The 18,015-nt window shown below is 38.1% G+C and overlaps 1 protein-coding gene across 1 annotated transcript in view; it reads right to left on the bottom strand.

Moving 5' to 3' along the window:
- Window positions 1-18,015, bottom strand: part of GOLGB1 (golgin B1) — an 83,700-nt gene that overhangs the window by 4,875 nt on the left and 60,810 nt on the right. The window contains exons 15-19 of the mRNA XM_060198300.1: window positions 12,085-12,263; window positions 7,584-7,752; window positions 7,251-7,388; window positions 3,397-3,540; window positions 119-216 (exon numbers count right to left, since the gene is read on the bottom strand). Of these exons, the coding sequence (XP_060054283.1) occupies window positions 119-216; window positions 3,397-3,540; window positions 7,251-7,388; window positions 7,584-7,752; window positions 12,085-12,263 (728 nt within the window). The remainder of the gene's footprint in view (window positions 1-118; window positions 217-3,396; window positions 3,541-7,250; window positions 7,389-7,583; window positions 7,753-12,084; window positions 12,264-18,015) is intronic.

Genomic DNA, 18,015 nt, shown 5'->3' with positions numbered 1-18,015 from the left:
GACTGGAGTAAGGGGTGGCACAGTGAATAAAATATTAGATTTTCAAGCATGAAGTCAAGTTCACCCCCTCATATTACATGTGCCAGAGTAATGCTCTGGCTCTCCCCCCATGCCCTACCTTAGCTGTGCCTCTCTTTGTTCGTCAAGATCATCCTTCCTGTGAGTGCCATTCTTTTCCTGTGGAGCTCCTGGAGCAACATCTGTAATCAATGGCCCCTGGAACATAAGTAAATTTAGTAAATTAATAATGGAAGAACTTGCCAAACTACACTTGGAAAAAATGAAAATTCAATTAACAGAGGGAATGAATAAGTCTCTGGAAGATTTAGAGTGAGGATCTTCTATTCTGGGAAATTAATCCCCTACATAAAACTTTTTTTAAGGGAGTCGGGTGGTAGCGCAGCGGGTTAAGCGCATATGGCGCAAAGAGCAAGGACTGGCTTAGGATCCCAGTTCGAGCCCCCGGCTCCCCACCTGCAGGAGAGTCGCTTCACAGGCAATGAAGCAGGTCTGCAGGTGTCTATATTTCTTTACTCCTCTCTGTCTTGCCCTCCTCTCTCCATTTCTCTCTGTCCTATCCAACAACAACATAAATAACAACAGTAATAACTACAACAACAATAAAACAAGGGCAACACAAGGAATAATAAATAAATAAATATAAAAATAAAACACTTTTTAAAAATAGTTTCTTTTTAAAATTATTTATTTATTACCTTTTGTTGCCCTTGTTGTTTTATTGTTATAGCTATTCCTGTTGTTGTTACTGATGTCATTGTTGTTGGATAGGACAGAGAGAAACAGAGAGAGAAGGGGAAGACAGAGAGGGGAAAGAAAGATAGACACCTGCAGGCCTGCTTCACCGCCTGTCAAGTGACTTCCCTGCAGGTGGGGAGTCGGGGGCTGGAACCAGGATCCTTACACTGGTCCTTGTGTTTTGTGCCACGTGTGTTTAACCCGCTGCACTACCACCCAACTCCCTACATAAAACTTTTGTTCAGATTTACTTCCATCATCTCACTTAGTAATTTCTCCTCTTAAAAATCTAAAGGCTTACCAATGAAATTTGTTTGCTTTCAGTGAAAGGTCATGGACTTTCCACATTACTCTGACCATCCCCTTGTTCAACAAACCTTTCTAAGTTTCTTCTCCTCTTGTTATCTCCATACTAGTTCTCATTCTCCTCCAACTTTAACAGTTCAGTCCACTCCAGTGCCATCAACATCTTTGCCTATTTTGTTTCTCAGGTCTAAAACTTCCTACAGATTTCTTGATGCAAAATTTAAAACTATCAGTTTTGGAATTCTGAAATTTCCCATCAATCAGAATTATTTCCCAAATTTCACAAAGCAGTGACGGTAGGGACTGCCCCAGTCTCTGAAAGAAAGCTGGGATATCCTGCCTTGCCACTCAAGGAAGACTGGTCCTGAAATGAGTGCAGCCTAGAGTGTTTGTTCCTAACTGTGACCATAGACTACAAGCTCAGACTGACTGAGGAACTCAGGGGTTACACAGACCCCTGTGCTAAGTAAGTATATGGGCCCTAGCTCAGATCGGTGGTGTAAACAGGTAATGATATTTCCTCCTGTTTGGGAGCATCTCTCTAACCTCATCCAGCTTCCTAGCCCTATTCTAAACTCTGACAACATATTCCCAGACAATATTTTTAGTCCACCTGCATGTTAACTATAAGGCTTAGGAAAAAATTACTAAAGTCAGGAGCCCCTTGGAACATACTTAAGCTAGATTTCCTTTAGCTTCTTCCCACACTAAGACTCCTAATTTCATCTACTGTATTCCTGCCTTTGGGTTCCTGTTAATTAAGCAATTTGCCCTGCTTTATATCTAACTGCCTTTCAGCCTCCAAATTGCAGATGCTACTATGATTCCATCCTGACTTCCTTGGGCAGACAACCTCACCAATGTGTCCTGAAGTCTCACCTCTCCAGAGCCCTACCCCACTAGAGAAAAATAGAAACAGGCTAAGGTTATGGATCCACTTGCCAATATCCATCTCCAGTGGAGAAGCAATTACAGAAGCCAGATCTTCTGCCTTCTGTACCCCATAAAGAATTTTGGTCCATACTCCCAGAGAAGGATAAAGAATAGGGAAGATGATGACCAGGTGGTGACACACCTGATTGAACACACATGTTGCAATGTACAAGGACTGAGGTTCGAGCCCCTGGTCCCCACCTGCAGGGGGAAAGCTTTGCAAGTGGTAAAGCAGTGCTGCAGGTGTCTCTCTGTCTCTCTCCCTATCTCCTCCTTCTCTCTTGATTTCTGGCTGTCTCTATCCAATATATAACTAAAGATATTAAAAAAAAATTTTTTTTTAAAGAATAGAGGAGCTTCCAATGGAGGGATAGAATTCTGTAGCAGGAACTATATGCAATTGTTCCCCTGTTACCTTACACTCTTGTTAGTCATTATTAAATCACTAATAAAAAAAAGAAAAAAATTATATTGTAAACCACTAAAAAAATTCTTCATTGGGAGAAAATTGATTTACAAGATAGTTGTTATTACATGTGTACAGTTTCTTAGCAACCCCCCTGCCCCATAATAAAACATTACACCCATCACTATCTGACATCTTCCCCTACTATAGGTTATTGAGTTCCCAAGGCTCTCTCAGGCCCCTCTAGCCTCTCCTCTTTACTGTCCTTGTATTTGCTGCAATTCATTTTCGGGACACATTGGTGAGGTTGTCTGCCCAAGGAAGTCAGGATGGAATCATAGTAGCATCTGCAATTTGGAGGTTGAAAGGCAGTTAGATATAAAGCAGGGCAAATTGTCTAATTAATAGGAACCCAAAGGCAGGAATACAGTAGATGAAATTAGGGGTCTTAGTGTGGGAAGAAGCTAGGAAATCTATCTTAGTTATGTTCCAAGAAGCTCCTGACTTTAGTAATTTTTTCCTAAAGGTAATCAAAGTTTCACTCTGTATTTTTCCTTCTTTGGCTTCTTAAGTTCCACCTATGAGTGGGATCATCTACTATTTCTCTTCTTCTGCATTATCTCACTTAGCATGATTCCCTAGAGTTCCATCCATGATAAAACAAACAAGAAGATTTCATCATTTCTTAAAGCTGAGCAGTATTCCATTGTAGATATATACATTTTTTATCATTTGCACTGTTCTTTTTTTGTGCCTCACATGCATGATTTCATAGCTTCTGGGTTAAGTTATTCATTCTTTTAAAAATTATGGCACCATTCCATTATCCATGGGGCTTTCCTATGTCCTATAGTACTCTCATCAGGCGCAGGGGGAAGGGTTGCTCAAACTTGGGGCTTTGTACATAGTAACATATGGGTACTATGAGGTGAGCTATCTCTTGGCTACACACTCATTTTTCTTAACACTTTCTAATCTCTCACCTTCTTACTTACCGCCTGCAACTCTTGAACTTGCTTCTCCAAGACTGCACAATGATTAAAGAGGTCACTGTAATGCTGCTGGTTCTCACGAAGGCTTTGGCTGGTATCACAAAGTTGAATTGAAAGGGTATTTTTCTCCTCTAGTAGCTGAGAAAACTGAAATAGAGAAGGGGATAAGCATAGGTCTGTTTTAGTAAGAGCAGTCTAGTGAGTTACAGGTCTAATACACACACACACACACACACACACACACACACACACACACACACACACACACACACAATTTTGCTTCCAGGGTTATTGCTGGGACTCGGTGCCTGTACCACAAATCCACTGCTCCTGGAGACCATTTTTTCAACTTTTGTCGCCCTTGTTGTTTTATCATTGTTGCGGTTATTACTGTTGTTGTTCTTGCTGTCCTTGGATAGGACAGAGAGAAATGGAGAAAGGAGGGCAAGACAGAGAGGGGGAGAGAAAGATAGACACCTGCAGACCTGCTTCACTGCCTGTGAAGCGACTCCCCTGCAGGTGGGGAGCCAGGGGCTCGAAAACCGAGATCATTACACCTGTCTTTGAGCTTCGCACTACGTGTGCTTAATTAACCCTCTGTGCTACTGCCCGACTCCCTATATATATATTTTTAAATGAGAATTCTTGGGGCCAGATCGTGGCATACCTGGTTAAGTGCACACACTACAGTGTGCAAGGACCTGGATTCAAACCCCTGGTCCCCACCTGGAGGGGGAAAGCTTTACAAGTGGTGAAGCAGTGCTGCAGGTGTTTCTCTGTCTCTCCCTTTCTAATACCCCCTCCTCATTCAATTTCTCTGTCTGTATCCAATAATAAATAAAATATTTTTTTTAAAAGAAATCCTTTATTTTAATAATAGCACCACCACCACTGAAAATTCTTTCAAAGTGAGAAACCTCAGGATATCTTTATTGAAAAAAGAGGAAAACAATTTTAGGGGATAGCAGAAGTATTCATAGTGGCTAGTATATTTACTGGAAGAAAAAAAAAAAAGGTGGGGGGAAGAAATCTGTAACCTCATAGAACAGATTCTCCCAGGTACATCTGTTAAGAAAATCAAGGTGAAGTTACTAACAAATAATTACATGTCCAAGACCTAAAGAGTGTCACCTAAAAAGTATACATACAGTATCTGGGAAGATTCTTCAATGCTGTATAGTTACAAGTTGTAAAGCAAATAGAATAAGAGATTACGATATATGATAGAAGAAGCAGAATAAACCCTAATATGCCTATACACATATAAGAAACTCTTTTGAGAGCACTGACCCTCACAGGGAGAACCACTTTAACCAGTCATGTTGGAGAGTAGCAGGAATCCTCTATTACAAGAATAATATGTAGCATTCAATCGTTCCTTGACATATCTGGTGTCAGGGGCACTTGCTACCTGACAAAGCAGCTCAATTCATTTTCACCACTCCCAGGATGGCCTTTTCCTTTCTTTTTATTTCAGATACAGAGAGGAAAAGAGGGGAAAAGTGTGAAACTCAACACCACCCCTCTCTCGGTACATCTTCCCTAAGTGCTTCAGTGCTACCATATGGTATTGCCTATACTGTTATAACTACTCAACTCTGAAGTTACAGCATCAAACCAAGGGCCTCATCCTTGCTAAGGGGTGCACTCTACCAGGTGAAGTGTCTCCCAGTTCTTGAGATTAATTTATCTTATTTTACTTTTGTTTTGGTCTGACCAAAATTAATTAACTTTAATTAACTCACTGCTTCTGGCAGCCTTTTTTTTTTTTTTCTTTCCATTTTATTGGATAGGACAGAGAATAATTGAGAAGGGAGGGGATGATACAGAGGGAGAGAAAGACAGACACCTGCAGAGCTGGTTCACTGCTTGTGAAGCGAATCCCCTGCAGGGAGCTGGGGACTCAAACTGGGATTCTTGAGTGGGTCCTTGCACTTTGTACTATGTGTGCTTAACCCAGTGCACCACTGCCTGATCCTGGTTTGACCAGTTTCATACTGAGCATTTACTAAATGGGTCCCAATTAGAATGAAACTCTAAGATTACTAGAAATCCCTATGTACTCTCCATCTAGAATATGGACAGGCTTATAGAAGGGAAGGAATAATATTCACTTGAGTGAATGAAAGACATTAGAGATGCCTTTCTTACAGTAGAGGGATTTTTTTTTTTTTAATTTATTGTTTGTTTTTTCATCACTGGGGCTTCACTGCTCTGGGATGACTTTTTCAGACAGATAGAAACAAGAGGCAGGAGAGAGGTAGAAAACTACAACATCAAAACTTCCCCTAGCACAGAAGGGGTAGGACTTAATCTTGGGTTCCTTATATAGCAAAGCAGATGGCCTCCCAGGTGAACTATATTAGTGGGCAGTTCTTGAAATAGCTGACTACTTGGAAGGAGAACTAGGATAAAGCTGCTATGTAATCCCCCAGAAATTTTTCTGATAATCTACCTTCCCCCCAAAAAAAGTTTTGCAATTTTCTTATCTGAATCAATATTCATTGAAAAATGCAAATTTATGTAGCAACATTAATAGTGCCATTAGTTTCTGATAGTTTAGATTAGTTGAATTAAGCATTTTGGAAATATTCTATCCTCTGTATAAGTCAAGCACTGTGATTTTTCATATACATTATTACATTTATCTCAGACCGGCCTCCTCAAAAATATTTTAGGCAAATTACTTAGGACTTCGACCTTAAGTTTCCTCATCTATGAAACAGTCTATGTCACCATTTCTGGCTCACAGATCCTTGGTAAACTGTTAAGTCCTTGTACTAAAGAGTTTATATACACACAAGTGCATGCACAAATACCATTTTTTTGCATATGATATTTAGACATCTCACAGTTTTTCCTCAAAATCACCCTTTGAACTAGAGAATCTAAATTGCTTCCTAAGTCCCTCCTAGCTCTAGCAATCTCCCTGACCTGTATTCCAGGGAAGAAGGCAGAAGTGAAGAAAATGTCACTAGAGAGAAATCTGAATAGTCACAGAGTAGCAGCAAAAGAAAGATCCCAGCAAGGCAGAGGAGGGGAGGTGGTAAAAAAGCAAGAGAAGCCAGAGAATAGATAAGGAATGAAGACAAACATATGACATGGCACCCAATAATAGTTTCCCTTAATATTGCTCTCTGCCTTTGCTCTAACAAACAGAGGAAAAGTGGATTTTCCATATAGAAATAAGTCCTATGGGAGTTGGGCGGTAGTGCAGCCGGCGAAGCGCTCGTGGTGCAAAGCGCAAGGACTGGCGGAAGGAACCCGGTTTGAGCCTCCGGCTCCTCACCTGCAGGGGAATCGCTTCACAGGCAGTGAAGCAGGTCTGTAGGTGTCTATCTTTCTCTCTCCCCTCTGTCTTCCCCTCCTCTCTCCATTTCTGTCCTATCCAAAAACAACATCAATAACAACAACAATAACTACAAAAAAAAAGGGCAACAAAAGGGAAAATAAATAAATATAAAAAAATTGAAAGAAAGAAAGAAAGAAAGAAAGAAAGAAAGAAAGAAAGAAAGAAAGAAAGAAAGAAAGTCCTATAAAATAAGAATACTTTCTTAGAGTTTCTGGAGTGGCAGGGCTGGGGCTTGGGAAAAATCGATCTGGAACCTTAAGTTACAGAACTTTAGATATAGAATGCATTCTCCAAATCATTTCCAACAAATCTCCAAGGGTGAGGAAAAGGAAATGGCTTAATATCAAGAAATCTGGGGTGAATATTCTGGGATCTGAGAAAAGTAAAACTTCTGTATCCTAAGACATACTGTAGATAAAATCTAGGTTTAATTAATTCTATTTACCTTCTTGCTTCCAGTAGTGGGAATAAGAAATTGAAAAGTAGTCTAGCAGGAAATTCTTACCTTGCTGTTCAGTTGCTGGATTCTTAGTTCCTTTTGGTGAACTTCCTTTAAGGTATTATTGAGCTGGGTCCTAAGAAGATCTGTCTCATAAACTAGGTTTTGTGACCTATCCTGGGATGCTGATGTCTCTGGGGATGCCTGTCAGGATATAAATACTGATGAACTTCTCTTCATCCTTTATTCCTTCCCTCCAGAAACCTTTGTCAACTGATAGGAAGGCATAATAAATATGGCTTCCCTAATAATGTCAGATAGCTTGCAAGAAGTTGATGTGTTCTGGGTATTGGTTACTTCTGAGCAGCAGGAACAGCAGTCAGAATTGAAATTACTCACCTGCCTTTGGTATTGCACTTTGTTGAGGGTATCACTCTGGGAGGACGCAGAACTCAATTCCCTTATAAGATTCCGTAAATGACTGAGTTGCTGATCTTTGTCTGTGATAGCCATGAGGTACTGCTCCTTCATTCTCCTCTCGTGAATTTCCCAGGAACCTTTCTCCATCCTAGAAAAGCATGTAATAATCACAGGCAAAAATATACTTGAGACAAAAACAATTCCAAGTGGCATTCTGGGTTGTAAAGCTGTAGTTTAAAATTGCAGTAAATAAGACATGGATCTTAAAAGGTCCCAAGTTGGATCCCTGACAGCACATGTATCAGAAGGATACTCATAGTTGTCATTATCATATTTCTCTCTCTCCTTCTCGCTCGCTCGCTCTCTCTCACCTTTCTCATAAATAACCTTCTTTTAAAAAAAAATGACCACAGAGGGAAGTTTACATTGTAGATAAAACCAAATAAAGGATCTCAATTGGCAATACTATGTTTTTCCTGCTCCAAATATACCATATAGCACTGTTATTTGTCTGTTTATTTAAAAGGAAATGGTTTGGATTTCAGGATCTTTATCCAACAAGATAAAGTAAACATACTTGTAGCATTTGGTTCTAGCATTTGTGGCTATCTTCTGCTACCTGGTGAGACAAAGCAGGTGCTTCCTGATCTGCAACTTTTCAAAATGAAGATTCTCCTTTTAACAATAAACTCTGGAGGCTTCATGAAATAAAATCCAATAATTTTATTGAAGTGGTACACATTATCTTATGTCAAAGTCACAAAGTTCCAATTATGATGATATAACAGCAAGACCTACTTTAATTTTAAAAAAATTTTTATTTAGTTATTAATGAGAAAGATAGGAGGAGAGAAAGAATCAGACATCACTCTGTGCTGCCAGAGATTGAACTTGGGACCTCATGCTTGAGAATCCAATGCTTTATCCACTGCACCACCTCCCAGACCACACAAGACCTTGTTCTACATACCACCAATCATTTACCTTTCCTCTTTGGATCAAATATGTTAGTAAAACCAAATTAAAAAAAAAACACTCAAAATTACAGTTTATTTTAATCTCCCCTGCTGTGAAAATGCCTTACAGTACTGTTATTCACTAATTTCTTTAAAAGGAAAGGACTTGGATTGCTGAATTCAGATGAGATGAGTAGATGCATACTTTCTTATTCCTTTTACTTAGTACATATTAAATCCCAGTGACTCATATATAAAAACAAACATAAGAAGACTTAGAAAGATGGACATAAGAAGGTGGACCTATCAGGAATCCTAAAATTTGAGGAATGACACGGCAGTGAATTCACTGGTTTTTCTTTTTGTAAATCTATATATCCCAAATTGGATACTGGAAGACTCCACAACCTGGAAACACTATGAAGTGCTAAGAAAAAAAAAATCCTCTTTTTTGCCGAAGGACCAAGAAGGGATAGCCTACAAAAACAGAAATAATGAAAACAGTCTACTCCAAGTGAATACTATGGGACAAAACCATAGTACCTCCTATACCTATTACCAAAATTCTAAGGATTAAGCTAGACTTATATCCTTGCCTGGAGATAAATAGGTAACTCAATCTTCCTATAAGGTGTTGTCAGAAGAGGCTATTACCTGTTACCACCACCCAGTGATAAAGATTTGCCTCTCTCAGATCACCTTCATCCCTACTGTGATGCCACTGGAGTCCATTTGTGGATCTGGGCATGGACCTTCACCCATTCAAAGTAACAAAGCATTCCTCCCTGTCCCTGCAAAGGTAGGATCAGAAGAAGGAAAGAGGAAGTTTTAAACTTTGGGCACTACCCAGTACTAACACGGGGTCTTCTCCTCAACCATCCTCCTGCAGTGTCAGTGAAGTCTGAGAGGGGAGACTGGACTCATTGCTGCCTACTGACAATGAGGTACTTCTTTCCAGTCACCCAGTAGTATCAATAGAGGACAGGTGCAGAACTTTGAGTTATATTCTTATTAATTGAAGGGAATGAAGTACAACTCCACTAATTGTTGTGTTAGTGAAGTCTGAGTAGAGGAGTCTAAACTTTTAGGCAGTTTTAGGCAGTATGAACTTCCAAGCAGTTTCAAGACATCCCTTCCCCTTAGAGGTCAATGGGGGCTGAGTTGGGAGCGCATTGGATGTCACCTCTATCTATCTACTAGTAAAGTCATAGTGGCCCTCTCCCCCTGTTGACATGGTGCCAGTGAAAGTTTACCAGAGCAGAAAACTGAAATGTATTTGAGTGCCTTATAATCTCCAGAAGTAAAGGATACAAATGAAAGCCAATCACTCTATGAAGAGCTAGGGAAATCACAACGTGATGGAGAAAATAAAACCAACAGACTACAACACCAAAATGACAATGATGTTAGAGTTATAACAGGAAAAATCTTAGAGTTGGGGAGATAGCATAGTGGTTATGCAAAAGACTTTCATGACTGAAGCTCTGCAGTTGTGGGTTCAAGCTCCAGAATCACCAATAAGCCAGAGCTAAATAGTGCTTTGGTCTCTCTTTCACTATATCTTTCTCTCTGTATTTCACTAAAACAAACACTTAAGAAACAAAGTATTTCAAAGTAGTTATCACAGAAATGCTTCAAAAAGCAGTTCCTAACACACGATCAACAAGCTTACATACAGAAAGTCTTACTGAATAAATAGAAAATACTACAGAAGAAAAAAAAGGAATATAGATTTTAGAATAGAAAAAAATAATCCAAAATAAAAAGTCAATACAATTGCAGAATAGAGGTAATGGACATAAGAATCAGGGAGTATGAATATAGAATAGACATAATTAAAAGGACAAAAATAATAAATTGTACTTCAAAATTAAAAAGACCTTCTTGGGCCATGGGTACATAGCATAATGGTTATGCAAAGGAACTCTCATGCCTGAAGCTCCGAAGTCCCAGGTTTAATCCCCCATACCACCATAAGCCAGAGCTGAGTAGTACTCTGGTAAAAAAACAAACCTTATTGAGAAAGATAAAAAGATATGTAATAGGAGAAAATATTATCTTCCCCCCCCCAAAAAAAAAAAACACCTTTGTATCTATATAATATGTAGATAATTTTCAGGGGCTGGGCAGATAGCATAAAGGCTATGCAAAAAAGACTTTCAGGCCCAAGGCACTAAAGGTCCCAAGTTCAGTCTCCAGCACTAATGTAACCCAGAGCAGTGCTCTGGTAAGAAAAAAAAAAAAATGAATGACAATTTTCAAAACTCAATAGCACAAAACTAACTTGCAGTTAAAAAACGGTCAAGGTTTTTGAGCCATTTATCAAAAAAGATACATGGACGTCATGTAAGCACATAAAAAAAATGTTCAGTATTTTCTTAGCCAATTAAACAAAATGGGATAGTATTAAATGTCTACTAAAATTAAAATATACTTATATCAAATGCTGATGAGGATGTAGCATTTGATATTTAAAATAAATTAATCACATCATCCTGGTAAGAATATAAAATGATACAGTTATTCTAGAATATAGTTTTCCAGGTTCCTAAAAAAATTAAACATACTCCATTAATCCCCCAATAAAGAAATTAAAAAAAATTAAACATACTTGTAGACACCTATCATAGCAAGATGAGAAATTGTACCCATGTGCCAACAACGGTACCAAATTTTAAAAAAATTACACATACAGTTGGAGACTGGGAATGTATCTCAGTAGCACAGACTACATGCTTTGCATGTATAGTCCTATGTTGAATCAGCAGCAGCCCTTCTCCAAAAAAATTAAAAATATTCTTAGTATACAGCCAAACATTTGTACTCCTGTACAAATATCTCAAAGGAAAATGTTGTCCAGATAAAAATAATACAGAATGTTCATGTCAGCTTAATTAATAGTATTTAGACATTTCAAACTATAGTCATGTCCTTCAATGGGTAATGGTTAAAGCAGCACATTCATACTATGGAATACTATTAGTTAATAAAAGAATGAACTACTGCCACATGCTACAATGATGGTCTCAGAGGATCATGATGCTTAAAAAGAGTTTCAAAAGGTTACATATGGTATGAGTCTACTTCAAAATATTCTCTAAACATTATAGAAATGTAGAACAGATTAGTGGTTGCCAGTAGCTAGGGGTGCAGGATAGGAGAAAGAAGAGCATGACTATCAACAAATTAGCTCAAGGAACATATTTATGGTTTTGGAGCAGCTATCTATCTTGGCTGTAGTGATGGTTACATAATCTATACATATAAAAACTTTATGTTTTTATATATATTTACATATCTATAATTAGTAAGATATAAAAGTTTTGAATCATACTAAAGCCAACTTCCTGATTTTGATATTGTTTTTACCATTATAAAAGATGTTGCCATTAGAGACAACTAGGTGAAGGATACACAGGATCTCTCTACTGTTTTTGTAACTTCCTGTAAATACATAATTATGTCATAATAAAAAGTCAAAGAGCAAGAAAATGAGACTGGTCAAGAAACAGAGATGATCATACCTGAGCTGATGTAGTTCATGCTGCCAGGAGAGATGTTCCTGTCTGAGCTCTTCTTGCATAATCTGAAATGTCTTTGTCTTATCTTGAGACTCCTGAAGTTGAGCCTTCAGTGGACGTAACTCAGTGACTTCTTTGTTAATCTGTAAGTACTGCTGCTGCAGATTCTTCAATTCTTTCAGCTTTAACCAAGAGGAAGGGAAAGAGGTGATTCATTACATCTTTCACCCTGTTATGTCATTAAGTAAGACAACACAACAAAAGACCAGAACCACAGTCCAATGGAACATTGCAGCGTGTATTTCAAAAGCGGTGAAATATATGCAGCCAGGCTGGTGGTGATCACCTTGTGAAAATGCCATCAACACTGTAGGGCCTAACTATTCCTGAAGCTTCTATCCCTGAGATCCTGGCTTTTGGTATTCAACTTTGATAACAAGAGCTTCTTTTTGGGTGGTAGTTTCCTAAAACAAGAAGTGAGAAGGACTTGCTTTCTATTAGCCATGTGTGTTAGGCTTCTAATTTCTTATATGAACATCAACATTAATTCTAGCTTAAATGATGTCACCTGTAGTCTGGAAGGTGGCACAGTGGATAAAGCACTAGATTTTCAAATATGAGGTTCAGAGTTCAATCCCTAACATCACATGACACTCTGGCTCCTTCTCACACTTTCATAAATGCATAACTAAACCTCACAAAAATAAAATTATTATTTTTATAATGATGTTGACTATAAAAAAATGCAGTGTAACCCAAGCCCAATAGTTAAAAATAGTGAAGCTTTGGAATCAGGTATCTTGTCCACAAAGGTTACACATACTCCTTCTATCTTTTAAGTCTTAATTTCCCTCACATATATTTCATATATAATTACAGTATTTCTCATAAGATGAAAACTAAATATGACAGTTAATGTGCTAATAACAAGTCAAGTCAGTGATGATGTAATGCTTATGTAAATGACCTTAATTAGCCAAACTGTCTACCTATATCCCAGGTATCTCTTCAGACTTTTTATCTTAATGCCCATTCTAAGAGTTTGGTTGTAGGAAATACATGGGCAGAAGGAAGGTTTGAAATACACATTTTTCATCAATGCTGGAAACATAATTAAAGCTACAATGAAGATACTGAAGGCAGAACAGGAAGAGAGAAGTCAGCAGCAATAAAATTAACTTTGAGTTTGGAAGCCAAAAAAAAGCAGATGCATAAGTGGCAGCTGACTTGAAAAATCTGGGAAAGCCAAATCTGAAGCTGTCAGTAGGGAAATCCAAGAGCCAATAAAACTTACTCTGGAGAGTCTTCAAAAGGCTGAGGAATTAACAGCACCAGGTTTCTCTGGGAAAAAAAAGTAATAGGGGTAGGGAGGAGGTGGCTGTGAAAGTAGGGAAAGTTGCTTATGAAGCAGGCTGCATTCCTAGATTCCCTGCTCAGCTCTACACTTTCTGTCACACTATCAGATAGTCTTATTTTCTAGAAGGTAAAAAGTTTCTTTGGGCTATGAGATACTAGACACAGATGAGGACAACAGTACTGTTCTAAAATAAGGGTGATGAAGTGAATGTAAGCTTCTGATTACTTAAAGCCTTTCCCTTACACACAAGATTCTTATACTCAACCCTTAAAAATGAAGATTAATGGGGTCAGGTAGTAGTGCAGCATGTTAAGTGCACGTGGTGCGAAGTGCAAAAACTGGCGTAAGGATCCCGGTTCAAGCCCTTGCTCCCCACCTGCAGAGAAGTTGCTTCACAGGTGGTGACGCAGGTCTGCAGGTAGTCTGTCTTTCTCTCCCCCTGTCTTCCCCTCCTCTCTCCATTTCTCTCTGTCCTATCCAAAAACGATGGCATTAATAACAGCAATAATAATAACTACAACAACAATAAAACAACAATGGCAACAAAAGGGAAAATAAATTAAAAATTTTTTTAAAAAAATGAAGATTAATGCCCACCTTAAGAAATGCAAATATTAATTAGGCATAGATTTAAAAAAAAGATTAGAAAAGCAACTCAGAAGAGACTAGCAGGGCAAAGTATATTCAAATATTGAGGGAAGTATTTGGAATTAGAAATACACTATTAGGTTGTCAGAAAAGTCATGAATTTTTCTGCTTTTCAAAGGTCATTTATATAAAGAACAAAGATCAATGACATGTCAGTTTTTTTCGATATTCTTTTGCCATCTTTCAGTGAGCTTCATATAAATTCCTTCAGAGAAATTATGTCTTTATCAGTGAGAAACTGAACAAGTTGCTGAACTACAGCCTCATCTGAATTGAATGTTATGTCACACAAGGAATTTTGAAGAAAACAAGTGGAAGTCTGACAGTCCAAGGTCAGGTGAGTGCGGTGGGTGTGGCAACACATTCCATCCAAGCTCCAGTAATTTTTGACGGTTGATCAGACTTGTGTGTGGTCTCATGATGTCATGATGGAACACAACTCCTCTGTGATTAATGAACTCTGGACATTTCTGGATGATGGATTCGTTCAAGCTGTCCTACTGCCGACAGTATACGTTTGAATTGATTATTTGGTTTCTTAGGAAAACAAATTCTTATTAGGAGCTCAAAAAATACGACAGCTTAAAAATCCCACTACATTGAAAGCATAACCTTCCTCTGATGAATCTCTGCCTTTTTTTTTTTTTTTCCAACCAGAACACTGTTCAGCTCTGGCTTATGGTGGTGTGGGGGATTATTGAACCTGAGACTTTAGAGCCAGCCTCAGGCCTGAGAGTTGCTTTGCATAACCAGTATGCTATCTACCCCTGCTGATGAATGTCTGCCTTCAATGTCATTTGAGGTAAATCATAATATCAAGAACAAGACTATCTGTATACCACATTGTTGGAAAGAATCCACTTCTCATCACCAGTTATCTGTCACATCAAAAAAGGATCGTTTTTCACCACATTTAATGAGCATTATCACAGATGTTTATATGAACTGTGAAATGAGTTTCTTTGAGCTCATGAGGAAGCAAAATCATGCTTGGATGATGGATGTTCAATGTTTCTGTAATCTCTTGTGCTGTGTAATGTGAGTTTCACTTGATCAATGCCTTTATTTTGTCCTCACCAACCTCAGTGGGCCTGTTTAAGGAGGGTTGCTGAGATCAAAATCACTATCACAGAATTTTGTGAACCATCATGGACACTGATGTCCTTGTAGAGAATTATCATCGCAAACCTACATATTTTTTTTACAAGCTTGATACATGTTCTTCCCTTTATGGAAGTAAAACAGTAAAATATGGAGCAAAAGAAAAGTTTGGTCTTCTATCTTCAAATTGTAAAATCTCCAAAACTCAACCAAATCACTCATTTTTTTTTTGTTGTTAAAATGAAGATAGAACTGTCATCTATCAAATGGCATAGCAATGATATAGGTGTAGAAGACCCTAGCATCTTCAAAAATGAACTAACACTATCTTACAAAAATACACTGTGACTTTTCTGACAATTCAATAGCTCAAAAAATTTTAAATTATAAAGAAAATTCATTATGATAAAATTTTAAAGATCAAAACTACCACCACTATTCTTTGACAGATAAATCAAGAACATAAATTTATGAGACAAAAACTATTAAAAATGAGTTTTGAAACATGATAAGTTTCAAAATGAATATGAGAATATCTTTCCAGAGTAGAGCATCCTGAATAGAAAAGATAACATGGGGGAGTCGGGCGGTAGCGCAGTGGTGGCACAGGTGGCACAAATCGCAAGGACCAGCCTAACGATCCCAGTTCTAGCACTGGCTCCCCACCTGCAGGGGAGTCGCTTCACAAGCGGTGAAGCAGGTCTCCAGGTGTCTATCTTTCTCTCCCCCCTGTCTTCCCCTCCTCTCTCCATTACTCTCTGTCCTATCCAACAACAACAACAATAAAGTAACAAGGGCAACAAAAGGGAATAAATAAATAATTTAAAAAAACAAAACATAAAAATGATCAGGAATGAAAATAACTTTGAGTCTTGAACCAATAATGTGAGGTAGAAGGAAAGAGACAAATACTCTCAAAATTTGGAAGAAAAATGTTAGACTAGAAGTCTATGTCCAGATATACTATTAATATGAGAAAGTAAAAGATATTTCAATAAATTTATACCCATCCCAGGTTGTTTTTTTTTTTAAGGAGTTGCTGAATGATCTATTTCATAAACATGACAGCACAAAACTAAAATGAGAAAGACCTGGCATATAAGGAATAGGCCTATAGGATAGTTTTACAAGTAGAGAAATTGTGTCTTAAGGAACAACCATAAATATAGAGAATGACCATCAGTTATCGACTACATGGGAAGTTATCACTACATGAAATATCAAAGGAAAAGTAATATACTTACTAAGAACAGGGACATTAAAAAACGGGGAAAGAGTGGCCTGGGAGGTAGCACACTGGATAAAGCACTAAACTCTCAAGTGAAAAGTTCCTACTTTGATCTCCATGTGATGCTCTGGTTTGTTCTCTTTCTCCTCTCATTCATAAGTAATCTCTTAAACAATGGGGAAATGATCTGAACAGACTCTTTACCAAAGAATAGATTGAATGGCAAGCAGACATATGGAAAAAAATGCTTTGAGAAATGGAAAGATACAGTTAAAGACAACAGTGAGATATTATCTCATACCTATGAGAATGTCACATATTAAAAAAAAAGGATAGAAATAGTAAGTGCTGGTGAGGATGTGGGAAAAGGAACTTGTGTAGAATACTGATGGAAAAGTAAATTGGTTCAGCCCCTGTGGAAGTCTGGAGCTTCCTCAGAACTTGATAATGTATTCTTTTCCTAGGAATCCATTCAAAGAACCCCAAAACACACATCCAAAGTAAATCCCACACAACTATATTCACAGCAGTGCTTAACTGTAATAGCCAAAAAATGTAGAAACAACCCAAATGTCCAAGGACCAATGTGTGGTTAAAGAAGTTTCAGTGCATATGTACAATGGAACCCTACTGAGCTATAAGAAATGGTGAAATCTCTTTTGCTACAACTTGGATGAAACTTCAAGGAATCATTTTAAGTGAAATAAGTCAGAAGAACAACAACAAACACTGAATGACTGCACTGAAAGTTGGAACTTGAGAAACAAAGAAAGGGAAAACAGAGGGAGAAGCTTTCATTATTCATCATCTATTATACAAGATTCAAGAAATCTAAAGGGGGCAAGTGGGTAGGGTTAAAAGGGATTGGGGTCCTAGTGCCCTATGGTGCAGGATGAGGGGTTGGGGGAGTTGAGGTATGCTAACAACTATCTTAGAGATGTGGAACTACATCCCTATGACAACAACTACCGCCAATAAATCAACATTTCCTAAAAAGGGGGAGGGGGTCTGGGCAGTAACACATCAGGTTAAGCACACACAGTGTAAAGCGCAACTGTGCAAGGATCCTGGTTTGAACCCCAGGCTCCCCACGCGTAGGAGGGGACAGATGCTTCACCAGCGGTAAAGCAGGTCTGCAGGTATCTATATTTCCCTCTCCTTTGCTATCTTTCCTTCCCCTCTCAATTTGTCTCTGTTCTATTCAATAAAAATGGAAGAAAAAATGGCTGCCAGAAGTTGTGGATTCATAGTGCCGGCTCCTAGCCCCAGAGATAACCATAGAGGAAAAAAAAAAAATTTAAATCACTGAAATTTTCATATTTTAGGCACAGGTCATTTTTTTAAAATGGAAAAATCAGCCTTTTCGAAGTTTAATTTATTTCCTACTTGGCCAAAGTATATGGTCTTGAAATGGTCTGACAGCTGGTTTAGTACAGTTGTTAGCTCTCAATCTTGATAACCTGGAAGTCAGATGCTACTTCAGGTGCCAAATTTTTTTAGTATTAGAAATCCTTCTGTGTAAATAGAAGTTAGGTGGAAAATGAATATAGGAAAATAATACCTTAAAAATTTTATCATATCTATTTATTTATTGGATAGA

The sequence above is a fragment of the Erinaceus europaeus genome, chromosome 9 (assembly GCF_950295315.1).
Source record: "Erinaceus europaeus chromosome 9, mEriEur2.1, whole genome shotgun sequence".
NCBI lineage: Eukaryota > Metazoa > Chordata > Mammalia > Eulipotyphla > Erinaceidae > Erinaceus > Erinaceus europaeus.
The sequence above is the reverse complement of the archived record's forward strand: the minus strand, read 5'-3'. Positions and strand labels throughout refer to the sequence as shown.